We start from the raw sequence: 21,423 nt of genomic DNA, 5'->3' as shown, positions 1-21,423 counted from the left end.
TGAAAATGCCCTAATAATACAGACCAAAGGGAGAAGTAACCCATTCAGGAGAAGAACCAGGGAGCAGAGTAAAATAGAAGGACTCTCATCATCTACCAATTAATCTACAAATATACATGTAGAGATTCTAATCACTTTAAAAGAAAATAATACATGGGGATATTTGAACTTTAAAAATCATTCTTTGGATAAAGTGATTCTGGTATAAACAGGAGAGAAGTGATTTTCTCAAAACATTGGTGACCTCTGGCCAAGTAAAATGATGATAAAACCATTTTAAGATAAGGTTTCTTTACAAATAAAAACCATACTTACCACAATCCATTCAGCAATGTTTTCATAGAGCTCTGGACTAAAAATTGCTTTTTTAAGCCTAGCTAGAGGGCCATCAGCATCTACTAATCTGCATCGCATGAAAACATCACAGTAGCCTCTAAAATCATTGCAGGGGGATCCAGGTTGCAAGGTGATGGTTCGACCAACGAAGTGCTTGCTCCACTGCAGAGACCCTGTACTGGCACAAGTTGATGGATCCACTGGAAAAGAAGTGCCAAATATAAGTTGAAGGTCAGATTTCCTACCAGGCTAGCTGGGGAGAGAGGGAGGAAAGGAAAAAACTGCCTAAAATCATTACCATGACATGTTATATAGACTTTCATTCGTTAGGCTAGATAACATCACAGGTAATTCGCCTTAAGTATACAACATAGGGGTGCCCGGGTGGCTCAGTCGGCTGAGCATCCGACTTTGGCTCAGGTTATGATGTCACAGTTCGTGAGTTCGAGTCCAGCATCGGGCTCTCTGCTGTCAGCAAAGGGCCCACTTCTCATCCTCTGTTCGCCTCCCTCTTTGCCCCTTCCCCGCTGGTTCTCTTTCTAGCTCAAAATAAATAAATAAACTTTAAAAAATACATATATAAACAAATAGCCAGCAACTCTTGACTTAGTACCTACAATGGCTTTAAAACCCTCTAACAGTTTTTATACTAATTATTGCCCTAAAGCTGGAAGGTTTTTGTCTAGCTTATCGTTTTTAAAACACTGTAGGGACGATAATACTAGAAATACAACGCTGCGCTACACTTGAAAATTTCCACGGAGGATTGGTTTAGGTGGAAATTATCTGTCCAAACTGGACATCAAACTTTAATCCTTAAAATTTAGGAGAAAAATGGGGTGCCTGGCTGGCTCAGTCAGTAGAGCAAATGACCCTTGATTTTGGGGTCGTGAATTTGAGCCCCACACTGGGGGTAGCGTTTACTTAAAAAAAATTTTTTTTTAGGAAACAATTAGGTTTTGAAACAGATTTTATATTCTTGCATTTTAAAAGCTTACTCTTCTTCATGCAGCAGACATGGCATAATTCCTTATCATCTTTGCCATCAGAACTGGCACAGGTACACTCCTCCAAGCCATACTTCTCACAGATAGAACCTGCACATTGCTGAAAGAAAAATAAAAGACAAATTATTTAATCCCTATACAGTCAAGCCTATTAATTCATAGTAATAGACAAATATACACGTCCAATGCTAATATAATTAAATAGAAATAAAAGTGGGGGGCAAGCATAGATTAGCATCAGAAACGGATCACATAAACACATTTGAAAAAGAGGTAAGTGCAAAAAATACAGGAAATCTTTCAAAGAAATGGCAACTTAAAAAAAATCTAAACAAAACAAAAACAGAGAAGAGATTAGATGAGCATCAATTTTACAGTGATTATTGCTCCTTTGTAAGAAGAGAAAAATGAAATTTTCCTCATGTACAGGAAAGTGATTATTTAGCCAAGAAAGCTTTAAACACTTCACAGAGAAAATGACCAGAAGAGTTCTTTTATATGGGCTGTTAAAAACTGATTTATAAAGCTCAAAAGCAGTACAAAGTCATGTACCTAGTCATACAACTATTTTTCTCTAGAGACCATCAAACATATGCAGTGGAAAGACGAAAGGTAAGTCAGTAATTAATTGAATGCCACCAGGCACTTATGCCACATGATACATTCATGGCTTTATGAGGAAACAGACAGGGCTCTTATTGAAACAGGGACTGGGATTAATGGCTGTAACTCTGCAGCTTTAAATGACAAACAATTATTCTGAAAAAGCAGGTTTTATAAAACTAAATAAAAGCTTATAAATCAAATGCTTACCCCATTAATGCACACTTGTGTATGCCTATTACAGTCTGTAAAGTTTGGTTTAGGATCAGAGGCTGGGCACAGAGCTGTGATGCCATTACATATTCCTTCTTTTGCACAGTCTGAATCATCCCGACACTTCTCGGTTTTTGATTTGAATGCACACTGTGCTGTACAACAGGGACCTTGACTTGGGCTAGAATTAACATTGAAGTGTTTAAAGAAAATGACTAGGATATTTCCTATATACATAGATATGGTCCTAATTTTTAAATCGTCAATCTCATCTTTTAAATGTTAAGTAGGTTACTGGTATAAAACTCAAATTTTGGACTAAGAGGCTGCTAAATTTCAACATTTATAAGTGTAAATAAAAAAACGATTGTCTTATTTTTACAATCAATGCATACTATATTCAACAGTCTTACTCTACTTGTCTCTAGTGAAATGCTACAACAGGAAATGGATTTAATATTAGGTGAGTTATCAATGTTTTTCACAGCACATCATACATTGGTCAATTCATCAATTTTTCTCACATTTATATGCTAAAATCAAACTAGGTACACAGACCAACCATTTAAAAAGTCTTGCACAAACAACATTCTATAGCTTATATCTATCACTACCAAAGCCAGTTTGACAAGTAAAATAATCATATGACACTAATGACAAGAGTCTATGAAATGCTCATTTCCTAAATATTTAAAGTTAAGATTCTAAACATACAGATGACAGTCACATTTTTAAGTTAGGAACTAAACAGTGTGTACTCTATTGAGCATCCCTGCATGTCTTTAACACCCACCACACAAGTTACAATTACAAGCGCTCCATCTGCCAACCACAGCGCACTTACCAATTCTACTCTGGAAAAATAAATAAAACGAAAGCAAATAAAGACAAAGTTTCAAAACCATATGCATCTCTTAATGTCACTTTTAAATCAGTCCTAAGTGCCTTCAGATGACTGACAGGAGCACGAGCACTACCAGAACCGGCCAGGTACCTGCACTGCTTCCCAGGCTTCAGCTTGCATTTCTTCCCCTCTGGCTGGTTTGCATCATAGCAGCACTCGTCCTTACACTGGTCACTGTAGCCACAGTCACATTCTTCACCTTGCTCTACCATCCCGTTTCCACAAATAGGCTGGCCAGATTCTGAAGACAACAAATAAAACAAAGTAAGCACTGTATGCACATGTTAATTTGATTTAAAATCCACAGGGGCGCCTGGGTGGCTCAGTCGGTTAAGCGTCCGACTTCAGCTCAGGTCACGATCTTGTGGTCCCTGAGTTCGAGCCACGCGTCGGGCTCTGGGCTGATGGCTCAGAGCCTGGAGCCTGCTTCCGGTTCTGTGTCTCCCTCTCTCTCTGCCCCTCCCCCATTCATGCTCTGTCTCTCTCTGTCTCAAAAATAAATAAAAACGTTAAAAAAAATTAAAAAATTAAAATAAAAAAATAAAATCCACAAACTCTTCAGAGCCTCATTACAAAGGAAGAAGGGATACTTGATGAATACAAAAAGTAGAAAAAGCCAGGAATCTAGAAATTAGGAGATGTAAATTCAATTCTCACAGTGGCTCAGTCACTAACTAGCAATGTAGCCTTGGGCAAGTCACTTCCTTTTTGTGGGGCCTCAGTTTCTTACAGTAAAACGATTTGACATTATGGTCCTCCTGGTCCCCTTGAAGGTTCCTTCTGGGAATGGTAATATTCTATTTAAGCCATGCCACATTCAACTTTACTAAACAAAGACTGCACTATTTACATATTGTGTAATTCATACACAAATATGAATTTAGTGCTTTATCACCCAGAAAAAATTAAACCTTTTGTATTAACAAAAAATTTCAAACTCACATTAGAAGTAGTAAAGGAATAAATACAATGAACTCCCATGTACCACTTAGCTTAAACAACTATCAACAAAATGCTATAAACAATTCCACCTAACATATTTATTTGTTCTTGTAAATACTCCAGGATGAATCTAAGAGTTAGGCGTTTTTTGTTTTTGTTTTTTAATCTAACCATAATAGCATTATCACATCTAACAAAATTAACAATATGCTTAATAACATCTAATAGCCACATAATAGCCCCATACCTACTTTTGGTGGATGGTTGATATGTGTCATACGTTTTTTTAATATATAACAGACTCCCTCTGTTTTTTTTATTTTTACACTATTTACTTGTTAAAGAAATTGGATCATTTTGTCTAATGGAATTTCCCACAGTGTGTTTGGCTGACTGTATCCTAGCCAACAAATATTTTTTTTAAACGTATGTTAATTTTGCTCCTCAGCTAGACCCAAGCTCCTTTAGGGAAGAACCACATATTATTTATATCTTTTGTATTCCCACAGAGCCCAGCCATATTGGATCAAATCTTGGCTCATTAAAGTTAGACAGTCTGGTCTAAACATGGTGAATAATTTTAGAAAAAATTTTAGGGTCTTTTAAAGTTCTTTAATTTTGTCAATGGGGCTTAAAATCGAAAGAGGAATGTTACTCTTTTAAGTTCATAAAATCACAGAACTTTAGCATCTGTAGGGAAATGATAAAAATCAAATGTCTTCACTTTACTGAAAAGAAAACTAAGTTTCAGAGAGCCTGTGACTTGCTGTAACCACACGCTCCAGTATGGGCAAATAGCAGACCAGACCCAGGATTCTGAGATCTAAAATTTGATGCTCTGCTCTTTCTGCTACATCAAATCAATGTGGGAAACAGTTGTAGCACAACTGTTGTAGTTGTAGGCTTCAAATTGAGAACTGAGTAAATAGAAGGGAACACATCTTAAACACTAGGCATATCTGAATCCAAACTATTCTAGAAAGACTAGCTTTGTATTTGGAAAGTGCATTCTTATCCTTAACCACATCAAATATTAAAGGAAATCTTAGAGCTAACTGAAGTTCTATCCGTCTCTTTCATTTTATACCACCTCTTTTGTTCTCTAAAACTAGAAGCATGCACATGGACATATATAACAAGTAAATAAAAATGATTTTTCTAAGGTCTAGTAATAATCATTTCAGAATTCATGTGACATGTAATTCAGGAAAAAAGGAAAAATGATCAAGTTAGAAAACCTCTGATGCAATATTTACTACACATTGGTTTTTATCTCACACAGAAATATTACCTCAAATAAGCTATAACACATAGGGGAGCAAATTTAATCTAATTTAAATGCAAAAATTATAATATATACATATCTCGTTATAATTTAAGAAATTTTCCTACCATAAGACCTATAAAACAATATCTCATTTTTAAAAGACCACTTCAATCAGAAAGTTTATTGTGAAAACCCGGTTTACAAATGAACAATCTCTGCAGCACTTCTACATTAAGAAGTTTTAGAGAAACTACCAGTGATAACAACAATGGTAACATGAGTGTAATTTTAATATGCCCTTTTAAAACAAATAGAAGGCCTTAAAAGAAAAAGCCAATCAAAATAAGTAAAAATTGAAATTTGGACCTAACCAAATTTTATTTTTCTGGGAATGATTCTGGGAAGAGGATAAAATGACAAGCTACAGAATGGGAAAAAATATTTGCAGATCAATATCTGACAAAGGACTAGTATCTAGGCTGTGTAAAGAAGTCTTAAAACTCGACGCCTAGGTGGCTGAGCTGGTTAAGCTTCTGACTTCAGTTCAGGTCATGATCTCATGGCTCGTGAGTTTGAGCTGTCAGAACAGAGCCCGCTTCAGGTCCTCTGTCTCCCTCTCTCTCGCCCATTCCCCGCTGGTGTTCGTTCTCTCTCTCTCTCTCTCTCTCTCACAATAAACAAACAAACAAACACACTTAAAAAAAAAAAAAAACTCTTAAAACTCAACAGAAAAAAAACCCAGTGAGAAATGGCCACGAAACATGGACATTTCACCAAAGAAGATACACAGATGGCAAATAAGGACATGAAAAGATGATCAACATTTTTACTCACCAGAAAAATACAAATACAAAAACCACAACACAATATCACTGTCCTATCAGAATGGATAAAATAAAAACAGTAAAAATGCCAAAAGCTGGCAAAGATACAGAGAGATCAGGTCACTTATACATTGCTGATAGGAACCTAAACTAATACGTCCACGCTAGAAAACACTTTGAGAGTTCTGTATAAAGAAGAGCAAACAATTACTATTTGATCCATTAACTGGATTTGGGGGCATTTATCCCAGAGAAATTAAACCTTTATGTTCACATAAAAAACCTGCACATAAATGTTTATAGCTGCTTTCTGCATAATAGCCAGAAACTGAAGACAGCCCAGACAGCCTTTAACAGGTGAGTGGTTTAGACAAACTGTGGAACATCCATACCATTGAACACTACTCAGCAATAAAGACAAACTCCTGATACAGATAACAATTTGAATGCATCTTCAGGGAATTATGCTGAGTGAGAAAAAGCCAATCTCAAAAGGTTTACATATTATGTGATTCTATTTATATAACATTTTTGCAGTGACAAAATTTTAGAAATGGAGAATAGTGAGGGAAATAGCAGGACGGAGGGAGGTGTGTTTGCCCTCAGGTAACTTACATCTTGTCAAACAGGACAGGAACCCAAACACACGTAATACAAGGTAGAATATTTAGAACACATTAAATGCCACAAGAGAAGCATAGCAGGTGAATGGACACACAAAATGTGGTATATCCACATAACGGAATATTATATTATTCAGCCATAAAAAGAATGGCATTCTGATACATGCTACAACTTGAATGAATGCTAAGTGACATAAGCCAGATATGGAAGGTCAAATATTGTCTGATCCCACCTATATGAGGTACCTAGAAATGGCAAATTCAGAGACAGAAAACAGATCAGAAGTTACCAAGAGCTAGGGAGAGAGGGAAGCAGGAATTACTGCTTAGTGATTGCACAATTTCTATTTGGAGGGATGAAAAAGTTTGGAAATGAATAGTGATGATGGTAGCACATCACTGTGAATGTACTTAATGCCACTGAATTATAACTTAAAATTAGTTTAGATACACATTTTGTGTATTTTTTAATTCTATTTATTTTATTTATATCATACATGTTTTATACCTTTTTTTCTTTACCATTAGAAAACAAGAATTTCATGGCAGCTTTATTCATATTGTCCAAACCTGAAGAGTCCAGGTGTTCATCAACAGAAGAGTGGATGAGTGAAGTGTGATATATTCATACAATGCAATACTAAGCAATAAAATAGAACAAAACACTAATGATGAATCTCAAAATATGCTGAATGAAAGCAGCATAAGGTTTTTCTTCCCACAAAAGAATAAAAACCATATGATTCCACTTATATGAAGTAAAACAAGCAAAATTTCTCTATAGTTAAATAAATCAGAATAATGGTTGCCTATGAGAGTGTCCTGGGGGGAAGAAAATGACCAGGAAGGGAAATGAAAGAACTTTCCGGAGTGACAGAAATATTCTCTATTTTGATAGGTGCTTAGGTTACACAGGTAAATACATTTGTCAAAGCTCATTAAATGGTGGACTTATGGTACAACATTTCCCTTATGTTAATTAAAAAAAAAAAAAAGAAGAACCACAAAGAATACTGAACTTTAGTCAATTATACAGGCTGAAGTATTTGGGAGTGAAGTACACTTATGTCTACAATCAACTTTACAACAAAAAACATGGATGGAGGGGGATGGATAAGTTAATAAACAGTGACAGAGTAAATACAGCAGAGTTGTAATAGTTATTAAATGCAGATGGTAGGTGCATGGGTGTTTCAAATTTTCTGAATGTTTGAAAATATATGTTGGGAAAATATACATACCAACAAAACAGTTGTTTCTCTTCTTCTCAAGAACTTGGCTTATATTTCTAATACTACAGAGTGAGAATTTATTGTTGTTAAGTTTGTCCCCGGATGTTGCTCTTGCATACATGATGTAATTGCCATTTTCTTTTTGTCCTAAATTCTTAGATTCTCCTGGAGTGCACTCTGTTCCAGAATCATGCTGCCAAACAGAATATAGAGTTACATAAACAGGAAGTAAAATAAGGTTTTTGGGTCATCTGACTGAATGTAATTTTCTCACCAGAAGAACAATGGAAGCTTGTGGACTCTCCTGTAAAAAAAGATCCTACAATTGTTTTAGACTGTGAGAAGAAAAACAATTTGCTCTTTTAGGGGTCCTGTCTTAGAAGGGAAGGAAAAATGAGTGCAGGTCTAGCCACAACAATTTATAGCTCTGTAAATAGGGAGTAGAATGGAGGACAAACCATGATAAAGTCTATCAAAAATAAGCTCACCATGCACCACTATGTTTATTGCAGCATTATTTACAATAGCCAAATTATGGAAGCAACCCAAATGTCCACTGACAGATGAATGGATAAAGATGTTGTACATATATACAACGGAATATTAGTTAGCAATAAAAAATGAAATCTTGCCATTTGCAACAACATGGATGAAGCTGGAGAGTATAATGCTAAGCGAAATAAGTCAGTCAGAGAAAGACAAATACCATATGAATTCACTCATGTGGAATTTAAGAAACAAAAGAAATGAACAAAGAGAGGAGGGAAAGAGACAGAAAGTGAGAGACAAACCAAGAAACAGACTCTTAACTTCGGAGAACAAACTGATAGTTACCAGAGGGGAGGTGGGCAGGGGTGTGTGGATGGAATAGGTGAAGGGGATTAAGAGTACACTTATCACAATGAACACTGAGTAGTGTATGGAATTGCTGAATCACTGTATTGTCCACCTGAAACTAATATAACAGTGTATGTTAACTCCACTGGAATTAAAATTAAAAACAATAAAAATGAAAAAAAAAAATAAGCTTGCCTACTTTCAAAACTAGTAACAGGAATATAAACTTAAAATGACTATTCTTTAACATATATGACATTCTTTAACATATATGACATTGTTTACTATGACTAGTTCAGAGAAAACAGAGATGGGGAAAAACAGGAAACAAAAGAGAATGGCATGAGGCTAAGTACATACCAGATAGACATCTAAGAGAGTTGACTTATTAACTAAGTACATAAAAAAGATAAGTAAATGCTATTTTTAAATGAAAATTAAGAAAAGCTAAGAAGTAAAACTAAAACACTGTTTTCAGAATAAAACAGGAGACATACATGTATATGTACACAAAATATTTATGGTGTTGGCAAATATTACTGAAGTATCAGATACATACAGAAAAGTTCAAAGTACCAACTATAGCTCCATGAGTTTTCTCAAAGTAAATATTCTTACGTGACCAGTGCTGAGATTAACTAACAGAATACTACCAGATCACAGAAGCTTCCCCCTCCTTCCTTCCTCCCCCAGGAGGTATACATTAAAAAAACAAACAAACAAACAAATCAGGGCACCGGGGGGGGGGGGGGGGGGGGGGGGGGGGCTCAGTTGGTTAAGCATCGGACTTCAGCTCAGGGCATGATCTCACAGTTCATGAGTTCGAGCCCCGCATTCGGGCTCTGTGCTGACAGCTCAGAGCCTGGAGCCTGCTTTGGATTCTGTGTCTCCCTCTCTCTCTCCCCCTTCCCTACTCCTGTTCTGTCAGTCTGTCTGTCTCAAAACTAAACAAACATTAAAAAACAAACAAACAAACCTCACAATGCTCCTCAAACAACAATGCAGAACTTGTCAGAAAGGGTGAACATATTTGGGTCCTAGAGTAAAGTTCTTCTATTTAATTAAATTGTCATTTGAATACAATTCTACCCTCCAGAAAGAAAGAATGCCCAAGGGCATTCTGTTTCTTCTTGGAGCCCATCTAAGTTACTTTCATTTTCTACTCCCTAATCTGAAGCAACTATTTTTTTTAAGATTTACTATAATTATTATTATTATTATTATTATTATTTTATCTAAGTCATCTCTACACCCAGGATGGGACTTGAGCTTACGATCCCAAGATCGTGTTACATGCTCTTCCAACTGAGCCAGCCAGGCAACCCTTGAAGCAACTTAAAAAGCAACTTAAAAATAAGACCTCTACTATCACATTTATTCTTTATGATACCTCCTGCTGTTCTCCTGAAAATACATTCAGCATTTAACAATTCTTTACTGTTCTCCAATATTAGCTTGCTTTATATTTTCATTCTATAGAATTCAATTTGGTTTATGATAATATAGGACACTGAAATTATTCTCAGCATTAGAATTTTAGAAAAAGAAAATAAATCCCAATACTGTATAACTCTTGATATTATCACAAAATATTTTATACATTCAATTCAATAAATATTAGCATGTGCCCAGTATTCTAGGAGGAACTAAAACAGAATATAAAAATACAAGGATGAGTTAAGCACTATCCCTAGCCCTTGAAGGCCTTACAATCCACTTTAAAGAGACAGCATATTTTGATATCCCTGCCTAGTCTCTTTGTCCCATAAATCCATTACAGGTTAATGAAGAGTACCTGGCTGGCTCAGTTGGTAGAGGGTGTGACTTTTTTTTTTTTTTTTTTTTTTTAATTTATTATTGAGAGACAGAGACAGACAAAGCATGAGCAGGGGAGGGGCCGAGAGACGGGGAGACACAGAATCCGAAGCAGGCTCCAGGCTGTGAACTGTCAGCACAGAGCCCGATGCGGGGCTGGAACTCACAAACCACGAGATCATGACCTGAGCCGAAGTCGGACGCTTAACCAACTGAGCCACCCAGGCGCCCCTAGAGTGTGTGATTCTTAATCTTGGGGTCGTGAGTTCAAGCCCCACATTGGGCACAGAGCTTGCTTGCTTATTTACTTGCTTATATACATACATACAAACAAACAGGTATCACCAATCAATTATTACTTAACTAGCCCAAAGGACATTGTAATCGATCATTCTTAATGGCAATGGAAAGAGTAACAGGTTATAAACGAGACTACCAGCTATTTGTATTTGTCATCCTCACAACAGGGGACAAACAAACACACCAATAATCAAAACATACAACAGAATATACAGGCTATCTTGACCGTACCCCAAAAAGTGCTGAGAGTTCAAACAGTTTTACAAAGAAACTCTAATCTTAGTTTGACAAGAAAACGGAAAAACTTTTCTCTGACTGTAAAAACAATACATACTCTTTTAGAAAATTTAGAAAATATAGATTAAAATTTTCAATCATAATCAACCAACCATAATAACTACTATTAACAGTTCGGTCCACAGTATTTCTGACCTGACTTGTACCTAGTCATACCATATTTTAATGCAAAATTTGAACTATACCATTTGTACAGTTACATACATGGTTTCTTTCAGCTTAACAGTATAAGGCAAGCACTGATTTTTAAATGATTGCAGAGCATTTCAAGATACTTTCCTATTGTGGGGTCATTTAGGCTGCTTAAAATTTTTTGCTACTAAAAATGAAACTGCAGTGGGTACTTTTTATTTTTTAATGTACATAAATCTTTGACAGATTCTGCATTTTTCTTTTAGTTGGATTCCCAGTGGTAGTTTCTGATCAAACATTTTAAGGGTCTTGGTATCTACTGACAAGTAACTGAAAAAGGGGCTATATCAATTTATATTACATAATAACATGGATCAAGATTTCAGGAGGCAGAGATGGGAAGGAACTGGATTTCTGACAGAAGGAAAATTTTCAAGGACTATAAATTACTTATTTTGACACGAGAAGGCAGTTAACACTGGAAATATACTTAAACCCAAATGATGGAAAGCCCTAAATGCTAAGATTAGGAAACTGTATCAGCAATATTAGCAGGTACAGGACATAAGGTTGTAAACACAAGTGACATGATCAAAACAATCAGAGCTATAACCTAGACAAAGATTACTTTGGTAAGAGTAAACACATAACTTGCATACTGAGAGACAGAAACAAGTGTCATTATGATTATAACTTCCCAAAGTTTTAATGGTTAACAACAGGTGTGCAGTAAAGATTTGGGATAAGATAAATAAATAAAAGAGACAGTGTGAACCACTCAGAGAGAAAGTAGCACTGACAAAGTACAGATGTACAACAGGAGAGATAAAGACAGATTTCAGATAAGATGTCAAAGGGGATCGGCTCAGGAATTTATGGTTCTGGCTGCTCTATTAAAGTACTTATAAATATTTACCCCACATAGGAATGGGGTGTGATTGAGCATGGTAGAGTCATTTATGAGGAAAAGATAGCAGACTATGCAAAGAATGCGAACCAATTTATCCATTAAACAAAAAGCATTAAGTAATATGAAATTAATATACTAAAAAAAGAAAATCTCTGGCAGCTGGGTAGAGAACAGATTACACAGGAAATGAAGAGAACAGATTATAGATTCCCTACTCCACATGTGGTCTGCAGACCAGGGGCAGCTACAGCATCACCTGGGAGTGTCTTAAAAATTCAGAAACTTGCCTCCCCCAATGGAAATGGAATCTGTATTTTAAGATCCCTGGTAATTTGTATGCACATTAAAAATTGGGAGGCCCTAGACTAAAGGGCAGAGGAGTAGCTAAAGGATACCACAACTCCCCTAGTAAGGGCTGGAATCAAAGGGACTGGGAGAGAAAAGAGAATATTTACTTGCCCTTGAAAAAGCAAACTAACCATAAACAATAGTCCGATTACATAAAGAGAAACCACATTGGGTTTTGAACCTCTATAACGCTTTCAATATATATTGAAAAAAATATATATCGAACTCAAGAACAGAACAAACAAAAGAACAGATCAAAGAAGCAGTCAAGAAGTAGAGAGATTGAACACATTTTAAACAGTTTATCCAAGAGCATTGATAATAATCTACCAATTTCTAATAGAGACTTAGAAGAATAAAGGCTTGCAACTTAATGAGATGGGACTTCCAGTTTACAAACTGGGAGAAAATTAGAGAAGTGCATTTGAGGATGTGAAGCTCCAAGTATTTACTGTTTTTCTAAACTCATGAAAACTTACATTTTTTTAAGTGATATGGTGCAAGTAAAATGAATTCATGTATAGCTGTCAAATGAAATTTTCTCATATTGGTTATTTAATAAGCCTATCAAAATCACAAAGAGATTATCTTTCAGTATTTTGTATTTGTGTGTGCATTAAGCTTTAGGTCCCCTGAAAATCAATATAATTAACTGAGGACTAAATGATACCAAAGAATTGTTAATTCTGTCAGGTATCATAACCACATCATGGTTATGTAAGAAAATGTTTATTTCTTTAGAAATGTATACTGAAATATGTAAGGATGAATAAATTTGCTTCTAATACCTTACAAAAAGAAAGAAATACAGAAAGGACATGTGGCAAAATCTTGATACCTGTTGCATCTGAATCAGAGACTGGCAGCCCACAGCCCATTTCTATATGGCGTAAGCTAAGAATGGTTTCCCGTGTTTCAAGAATTGTAAAAACAACAGAAAAACATGTATTACCTCCAAAACCTAGACTGTTTACTAGCAGTCTCTTTACAGAAGAAGTGCTGATGCCTGCTCTGGACAATGGGCATGTAAGAATTTATTGTACCATCTTTCTCTACTTTTCTGTATGTTACAATTTTTCATACTGAAAAATTTTTAAATACTGCATTCCACTCCACACTCAAGATAAATCTACTAAACCACAGTAACGTTTTAACAGAAACCAAGCAAAAAAATTAAAAAAAAAAACAAAACAAAAAACACTCCAAGTTTGCAACATTCAAAATGTACTTTTAACAATGAAAAGTGATCCTCACTGAACAGATATTTGAATGAATCACATACCAGGCACTGTTCTAGGATCAGCAGACAGAGAAGTGAATGAAACAGACAAAATTCCTTGCCTTCATAGAATCCTGCATTGTTATGCTTACTCTTCTTATTTGACTCACAAATATTCTACCTTCCTCCCTTTCCGTATTGTCAAGGACATTACTGTGTGTTCCAATATATAAAAACTAACATCAGTCAACTATACTTCAACTAAAAAAATCCCTAAACATTCACATGTACTTGTTTTCAATGCAAACAAACAAATCATTCAACATAAAAGCTAGGTTAGTAACTTTCTGAAAATCAAATAATTAGACAATACTTACTGGAGATCCAAAGTTATGTCCAACTTCATGAGCAAAAGTAATGTGAGAGACTTTGGGGGGTACATGAGACCCATAGTTCTGAACAGTAATAATTCCAGTGTTTAAGGACTTCTTCTTACCATCTGAATACAGCTTACTTTTTTCACATATTCCTCCAGAGCTTCCTAATTCAGAACAGAAGATGGCTAAATTAGCATCTATTTACCCCTCAAAGTAACTCTCTAATATATGCTATATTAAATTAAAACATTTTATATATCCCACTTATATCAAGTACTCAGAAACTTTTTTAGTCCAAGATTAGGAAGTCATTTCAATAAGTTTTAGTGGTACACATAAAGAAACTGCCAGGATGTAGAACAAGGCCCTTAATAAAATGTTCTTCATAATCGAAGTATTCCCCAATTTTTGCTCCCATCAATTTAGCAAAACAAGTATTTAAGTTTCTGTTAAATCTGAATATATCTGTATTTATGCTGTCAAAGCCTATATACCTTTTCATGTTAAAAAAAATTACATTTAATTTAAATGAAAGTTGAACAAAATATGCTCAAGTAGATTCTGAGAAAGTCACTTCTACAAATAATAGCAGTGATGCATAGGAGTATGTAATTCACTATCCTGAGAGGCAATACACAATATATTTTTTAAAAGAGAAAACAATTAGTGGTTGCCAGGGGCTGGTGGGCAAGTGAAGAGAAGGACAGGGAGAGATTTGTAAAAGGGTACAAATTTCCAGTTATAGAATGAGTAAGGTCAGAGCACCTGGGTGGCTCAGTTGGTTAGGCATCTGACTCTTGGTTTCGGCTCAGGTCATGATCTCACAATTTGTGAAATCAAGCCCCACATAGGGCTCTGTGCTGATAGCATGGAGTCTATTCTCTCCCTCTCTCTCTGCCCCTCCCCAGCTTGCACACACTCTTTCTCAAAATAAATAAACTTTTTAAAAAAATTAAAAATAAAAAAATAGAAGGAATAAGGTCTAAGTAGCTAATGTATATGTAACATGATGTGTATAGTTGATAACACTATATTGTACAAATGAAATTTGCAAACAGCGTAGAACTTAAATATTCTCAACGAAAATAAACAAATAAATATGTGAGGTGATAGATGTGTTACTCAAGGGGAGGAAATCCTCTCACAATGTATATGAATATCAAATCATCATATTGTACACTTCAAATATCTTACTATTTTATTTGGCAATTACACCTCAATAAAGCAGAGGAAAAAAGAAAAGAATTATGTCCAGTAGGTAATAAAAAAAGGGGGTGGGTGGGTGGGAAGGAAGGAGGAATGGATGGATAGAGGGTGGGATGGAAGGGGAATAAAGCAAATGTGGAAAAAACCCGACTAATATATCAGGAGTTCACTGTACTATTCCTGCAACTTTTTAGCAGGTTTGAAATTTTCTTCAAAATAAGTTCAAAAAATTGAATTATCATTTTCCAATGTGTCTCAAGAATACTTCAAAATTTTAAAAGAAAAGCCGTATCACTGGGGCACCTGGATGGCTCAGTCTGTTGAGTGTCTGACTTCGGCTCAGGTCATGATCTTGACGGTTTGTGAGTTCGAGCCCTGAGTCAGGCTCTGCACTAATACAGCCTGCTTGGGATTTTCTTTCTCTCTCTCTCTCCCTCTCTGTCTGCCCCTCCCCTCCCCTGCTTGGGTGTATACACATGCATGAGCGCTCTCTATCAAAATAAATCAATAAACTTAAAAAAATAAAAAGAAAAAAAGTGAAGCCATATTGCTACTTTATTATACATATTAAATCATTTTGTAGTTCACCTCTGCAATAATAGGAACTTTAAAGCTTAATATCAAAATGAAAGTACTTGCACATCTAAAAGCAGTTAACATAAGAAATTAGAAAAACAACAAGGAAAATCAGAAACTGGCTGACCAACCCATCTTTATGTATATTATACTGAGAAGAACATAGTTCTTTTTAAAATTCTGTTAAAGACTTTTAGTGAGAATTCACATGTAAAAGGTTTCTCTCTTTGTTTTTTATTTAAATACAATCAAATGTTAGGATATTCTGATAAGTGATCAAATTATTTCAAATTAGCTTTCTATAAACAAAGTTACAACCAAGTTAATAAACCATTAAAAAATCTAATATTTATAATCCTTAATAAAGCATATAATAGATGGCAATTCAAAATAGATTTGCAAGAATGTCATGACACTACAATTGCTGCCCTGTTCCTTTTAACATTAGAAAATATATGGCAACAAAATATAAATCTGAACTACTGTTATGATAGGAGTTAGGAAGAAGTTAGGAAATAACATGCTTCACAGAAATGTAAACTGAAAGACTGGGCCTATGCAGATTTTAACCACCAAAAATTAGAGAACCTTTATAATATTCAAAACTTACTACCTCTTCTACAAAGAAATCTTAACAGAAAGAAATCAGCAAATAATTTAACAATATGTAATATATTTTCTTATGCTACTTCTACTTTTGAGATGAGTCCTAAGGACTGTATCACTATTTCCAGACTAGAAAAGATATGAATAGCACTCTGTATGTAGTAATTATCATCTACATATTATAGTTTTAAACAAATAGTAAATTAAAATCCTGCCTTAGTGAAGATTTGTCATATGGAAATTGGTCCAATGCAGTATTGTCAAACTTGAATTAAGCATAGAAGACTTCACACTGTAAATCTTTATCAGTTAAAAAAAGAAGAAATAAATAGCAAGTATTAAAAACTCTGATAATGTATTTTTCTATATGTTTAACGTCTATCTCATTTAAGGGATGATCATACATAAATTCAAATGTACTTTTCTGAAATAACAGTAATTCACACCTTGTTTAACATCTTAACAACTACTTTCGGTTTTAATAACTATCACTTACAGAAAAGTTTGGTATTTGTTACAAACTATTAACATGTTAACTCAAATAACAGAAAAAAATAAAACATTAAATTTAATTTTATAGGCTATGGTTTAATTTTTTTTGGCAATAGTGCACTGACTTTTTTTAAATTTTAATTCCAATACAGTTAACATACAGTGTTACATTAGTTTAGGTGTTGATTTAACAATTCCATGTAACACCCAGTGCTCAGTTATGGTTTAATTTTGTAAAAAATACTGCAACTAGTTCTGATGTGCCAGAAACTCAATTAGTGATATCATACATATCTACAGTGAAACTATATAGCTCTAGTTCAGTAACTGCTTGATATCATACATTTAAAATTTTACTACGTGTAGTCATCACTGCAAAACACAAATTGTAAATAGTAATGAGAAGGGTAAGATTTCTTAAATTTGAGTTAAAAGCTATTAAAACAGACCTTCCCCCCCCCCCAAATTAGAAAAACCACAAGGGTAATATAATACCCTGACAGAGTCCACAAACACAGTTTTGATGTGAACAGGCCTAAACACCTAAAACTTAACAGCAGCATGCTGACCATGCAGTATCAATCTGAGCAATAATTTTGAACCAGACAGTAGTACTACTCCCAGAAAGGTTATCAGGAAATGTCCTGGGACATTTCTTCACCTTTCATGTCTGGGGAGCAGTACTCACACATAATAGGTAGGGACCCCAGATGTTAAACATCCTGCACAGAACAATCCAGACCTGCACAAAATGCCAATATGTTTAGTGTCCTGTTGTAATATTCTAATGATGCAATTCTCCTAGCCCTATAATTAGACTTTTAAAAAACATGTTAAGAATTTGACAGTTTCTGGGTTATCTTGTGAACACCATTTTGAGCTTTGTATGCCCTTAAATCCTAATATGTAAAATCAAACTAAAATTTCTTAACTAAGAAAAACAGAAGAGACCATTGCTACCAAATGAAATGTCTCATAAAATGTTTTTCACAAATGAGTTAGAGGAATACTAAATGGTTCAGGATTAATTATGGAGATGAATTCCAGAGCTTGCCTTATTCAGTGTCCTGCCCAAAGTGAGACTATGTTCATTAGGATAACATTAAGAAGGACAATATATGAACAAAATATACCTTAATAAATTAAAAAAAAAAAGTCCCTATCAAAAGCCATGTTGGAAGGGTGCCACAAATGAAATAAAACAAAAATTTCATCTAATATAGTCATTTACTCAGTCAAGGAATCAATGTTTCAGTCTCGAAATTAAATAAGAGGCTACCTGCTTAACACAGACGAGTGCTCATACAAAGAAAAGTTTAAAGAAATCTTTCTAGATTCATATCTAAGACTGGCTTTGTCTGGAAGACCAGACTCCCTTTTTTGGCTCTCTTCTAATCTGTGTATAAATTTTTATTATCTCACGAACCATGAAATCATGAACTGAGGCAAAGTCGGATGCTTAACCGACTGAGCCACCCACAGGCGCCCCTAACCTGTATATAATTTTAAAAGGGAGCCTCCAAGCCAGCCCAGTTCACTAGTTGTTTCCACTTATTATGGAGTTGGACAGGAGGTGCTGTTTTCCTCATTAAAGAAACCCAAGGCAGTACCCAACGACAGTGTGATATTAAATAAGAATAAAAAGTAGTATAAGAAGACTTAAAGAAACCTACTATTCAAATGTTTCAGCCTTCATTTTTCCCCAGTTTAACAAAGTCAGCAGAGACTACAGCTAATAGTTAAAGTAATATTCCGTGAAAATTAATATCACAACAAAATCTCCCACCACCATTTAAGTAGTAAAATATCTGCATAATTAAATAAAAGCTAAATAATACAACAAAATCAAAATTAGGCCAAATAAAAATGAAAAGATTAAGAAATAGTAACTGATCATAAGCTGAACAGATCAGCTATGAAATGGTATTTTTTAAATATCAGATAACGGAGAGGGGGCGGCCTGGGTGGCTCAGTCAGTTAGGCATCTGACTCTTGATTTCGGTTCAGGTCGTGATCTCATGATTGGTGAGATCAAGCCCCATGTTGGACTCTGCTCAGACAATGCTGAGCCTGCTTGGGATTCTCTCTCTCCCAATCTCTCTGTCCCTCCCACATGCACGATTTCTCTGTCTCAAAATACATAAACATTAAAAAAAAAGAAAACAAACAGGTAACAGGAAGCATTACTAAGATCTACAGGCAGAAACATAAAGTCCCAAAGGGCATGAACATGAGAGAAGAAATTACAATGAAAAATAAACATGTTGAAGCAAAATGATTTACCTGAATTTACAGAGAACAGACAAGAACCCAGTCTCCTAGCTCCCAAACCAGTGCTCTTCCTATTATGCCATGACAATTACCCAAAATGATATCTAAATATTACAGAGTAGTACTCTTTTATAACTCCTTTTTCTTAAAAAAATGGATTCCAACAATACAAAACCTCCATTAAAATGCAGGAAAACATTTCAACTTCTTATCAGAAGTGTCTTACAGAAAGCTAAGATATTAAAGTATATAATACTTAGCACACTAACTACTAAATGCACTGAACCTGGAAACAAAAGGTCCAGATTCTAGGCTCTGTGTGATACTGGGTTGGTCACAAAGTCTCTGAATCCTTTCCTCATCTGCAGAATGGAGGCAATAACACCTATACCTCAGAAGGGTACTTGAATAATCAATAAAGGACAAATATATTTTTCCTTATAAAAAATACAATGTAAGTCAAATATAAGACTCAGTTCAGATAGTCAAAGGGCAAAGGGAAGTGAAGAAAAAACCTGTCAATGTCTAGTATAGGGCAGGCACCCTATACTAGAAAAAGTTGGATCAAGGGAACAAAGATCCCTTCTCTTGCCCATTCTGGCCTCCATTCTGTCCCTGTCTAGCCCCTTCCCAACAGCTCTTAGAATAAGGCTTCTAAGAACTGGAGTTGGGAATTTAACACAGAATAAAGGCAGCAGATGTAGAACCTATGACAAAAAAATAAGTTATGTGTCCCACCATTTAAAATCCAGAACTCTACCCACTGCCACTTCAGTAAAATGAGTGGCATGATACTTGGTGGTCCAAATAAAAAAAATAACTAGATATAAAAATTAACTGTCCCCCAAATCCATCACCCCAGTTTAATCATGAGAAAAACATCAAAGAGACTGGAAGAGAGGGGCATCCTACAAGATACCTACCTGACCAGTACTCCTCAAAATTGATAAGGCCATCAAAAACAAAAAAAGTCCAAGAAACTAAAACAGCCAAGAAAAGACTAAAGAGACATAACAACTAAATGTAATGTGGTATGTTGGATGAGATCCTGAAACAAAAAAGAGATCTTAGGTAAAAACTAAAAAAATGTGAATCAACTATGGACTTCAGTTAACAATAATGAAGCAATATATTTGTTAACTATAACAAATACACCATACTAATGTAAGCTGTTAATAATATGAGGGAAAGAGGGTGTACAGGAACTCTCTATGCCATTTGCTCAATTTTTCTGTGAATCTTAAACTATCCTAAAAATATAGCTTATTTTTGCATTTATAGACATGAAGCTATCTAAAGATTAAAAAAAAAAAATGACCAAGCTCCTTCAGGAGCATTACATTCTTAAAGAGCACAAGTCTGGAGGTGAAAATGTAAAATGACAGCAAGTTTCTGGTTTGTAATCATCCAATCATTTTCCCAGGAGCCATTCTGTAAACAAGTTTCTTTAGAGACAAAAATATGAATATGGTAGTTCTGAGTGCATCAGAATCACCTGGAAGGCTTGTTCAAACAAAGATTGTTGGACTCCACACCTAGTGGAATCAGTAGACCTAGGTGGGACCTATGAATTTACATTTCTAACAAGTTCCCAGGTGATGCTGATGCTGCTAGTCCAAGGAACAGACTTTGAGAATCACTATATTAATGGTAATTTACAACAAAAAATCAAAAGCATCCTTGAATTTTAACAGTACTTACTAATGAACAAGTAGAAGAAATTGTAAACTTTGTGATAAAACCATCCAACTTATTAAAGGAGGGGAAAAGAAATTTAAAAATATGAAACTTATAAAACATGTGAAATTATCAAAGAAAAGAATGAGTTTGTAAAATCTGCTGACAATGCAAGTAACACAAAAGCAGGACAGATAAACATAAGAGACAAATATAAATCTCCAAAAATACAGTACTATGATATATACAATCCATGACATAAACTTGCACCTTAAGGACATTATGAAAATGTGGAAGAAAAACAAAAGAAGTTTTGAAAATTGTAAAAAGAATATTCATTGCTGGCTTAAAAAAAAGAACAGAAAGTATAAAAGCTAAAATATAGTACCACTTAAGATTTAAAATACGC

General features: G+C 34.9%; 1 protein-coding gene across 1 annotated transcript in view; it reads right to left on the bottom strand.

The window, feature by feature from the left end:
- ADAM10 (ADAM metallopeptidase domain 10) overlaps positions 1 to 21,423 on the bottom strand; it is a 134,668-nt gene that overhangs the window by 14,815 nt on the left and 98,430 nt on the right. Inside the window, exons 9-14 of the mRNA XM_027067365.2 lie at positions 14,187 to 14,350; positions 7,961 to 8,144; positions 3,154 to 3,304; positions 2,157 to 2,340; positions 1,335 to 1,443; positions 316 to 536 (exon numbers count right to left, since the gene is read on the bottom strand). Of these exons, the coding sequence (XP_026923166.1) occupies positions 316 to 536; positions 1,335 to 1,443; positions 2,157 to 2,340; positions 3,154 to 3,304; positions 7,961 to 8,144; positions 14,187 to 14,350 (1,013 nt within the window). The remainder of the gene's footprint in view (positions 1 to 315; positions 537 to 1,334; positions 1,444 to 2,156; positions 2,341 to 3,153; positions 3,305 to 7,960; positions 8,145 to 14,186; positions 14,351 to 21,423) is intronic.

This window comes from Acinonyx jubatus, chromosome B3 (genome assembly GCF_027475565.1).
Source record: "Acinonyx jubatus isolate Ajub_Pintada_27869175 chromosome B3, VMU_Ajub_asm_v1.0, whole genome shotgun sequence".
NCBI lineage: Eukaryota > Metazoa > Chordata > Mammalia > Carnivora > Felidae > Acinonyx > Acinonyx jubatus.
The sequence above is the reverse complement of the archived record's forward strand: the minus strand, read 5'-3'. Positions and strand labels throughout refer to the sequence as shown.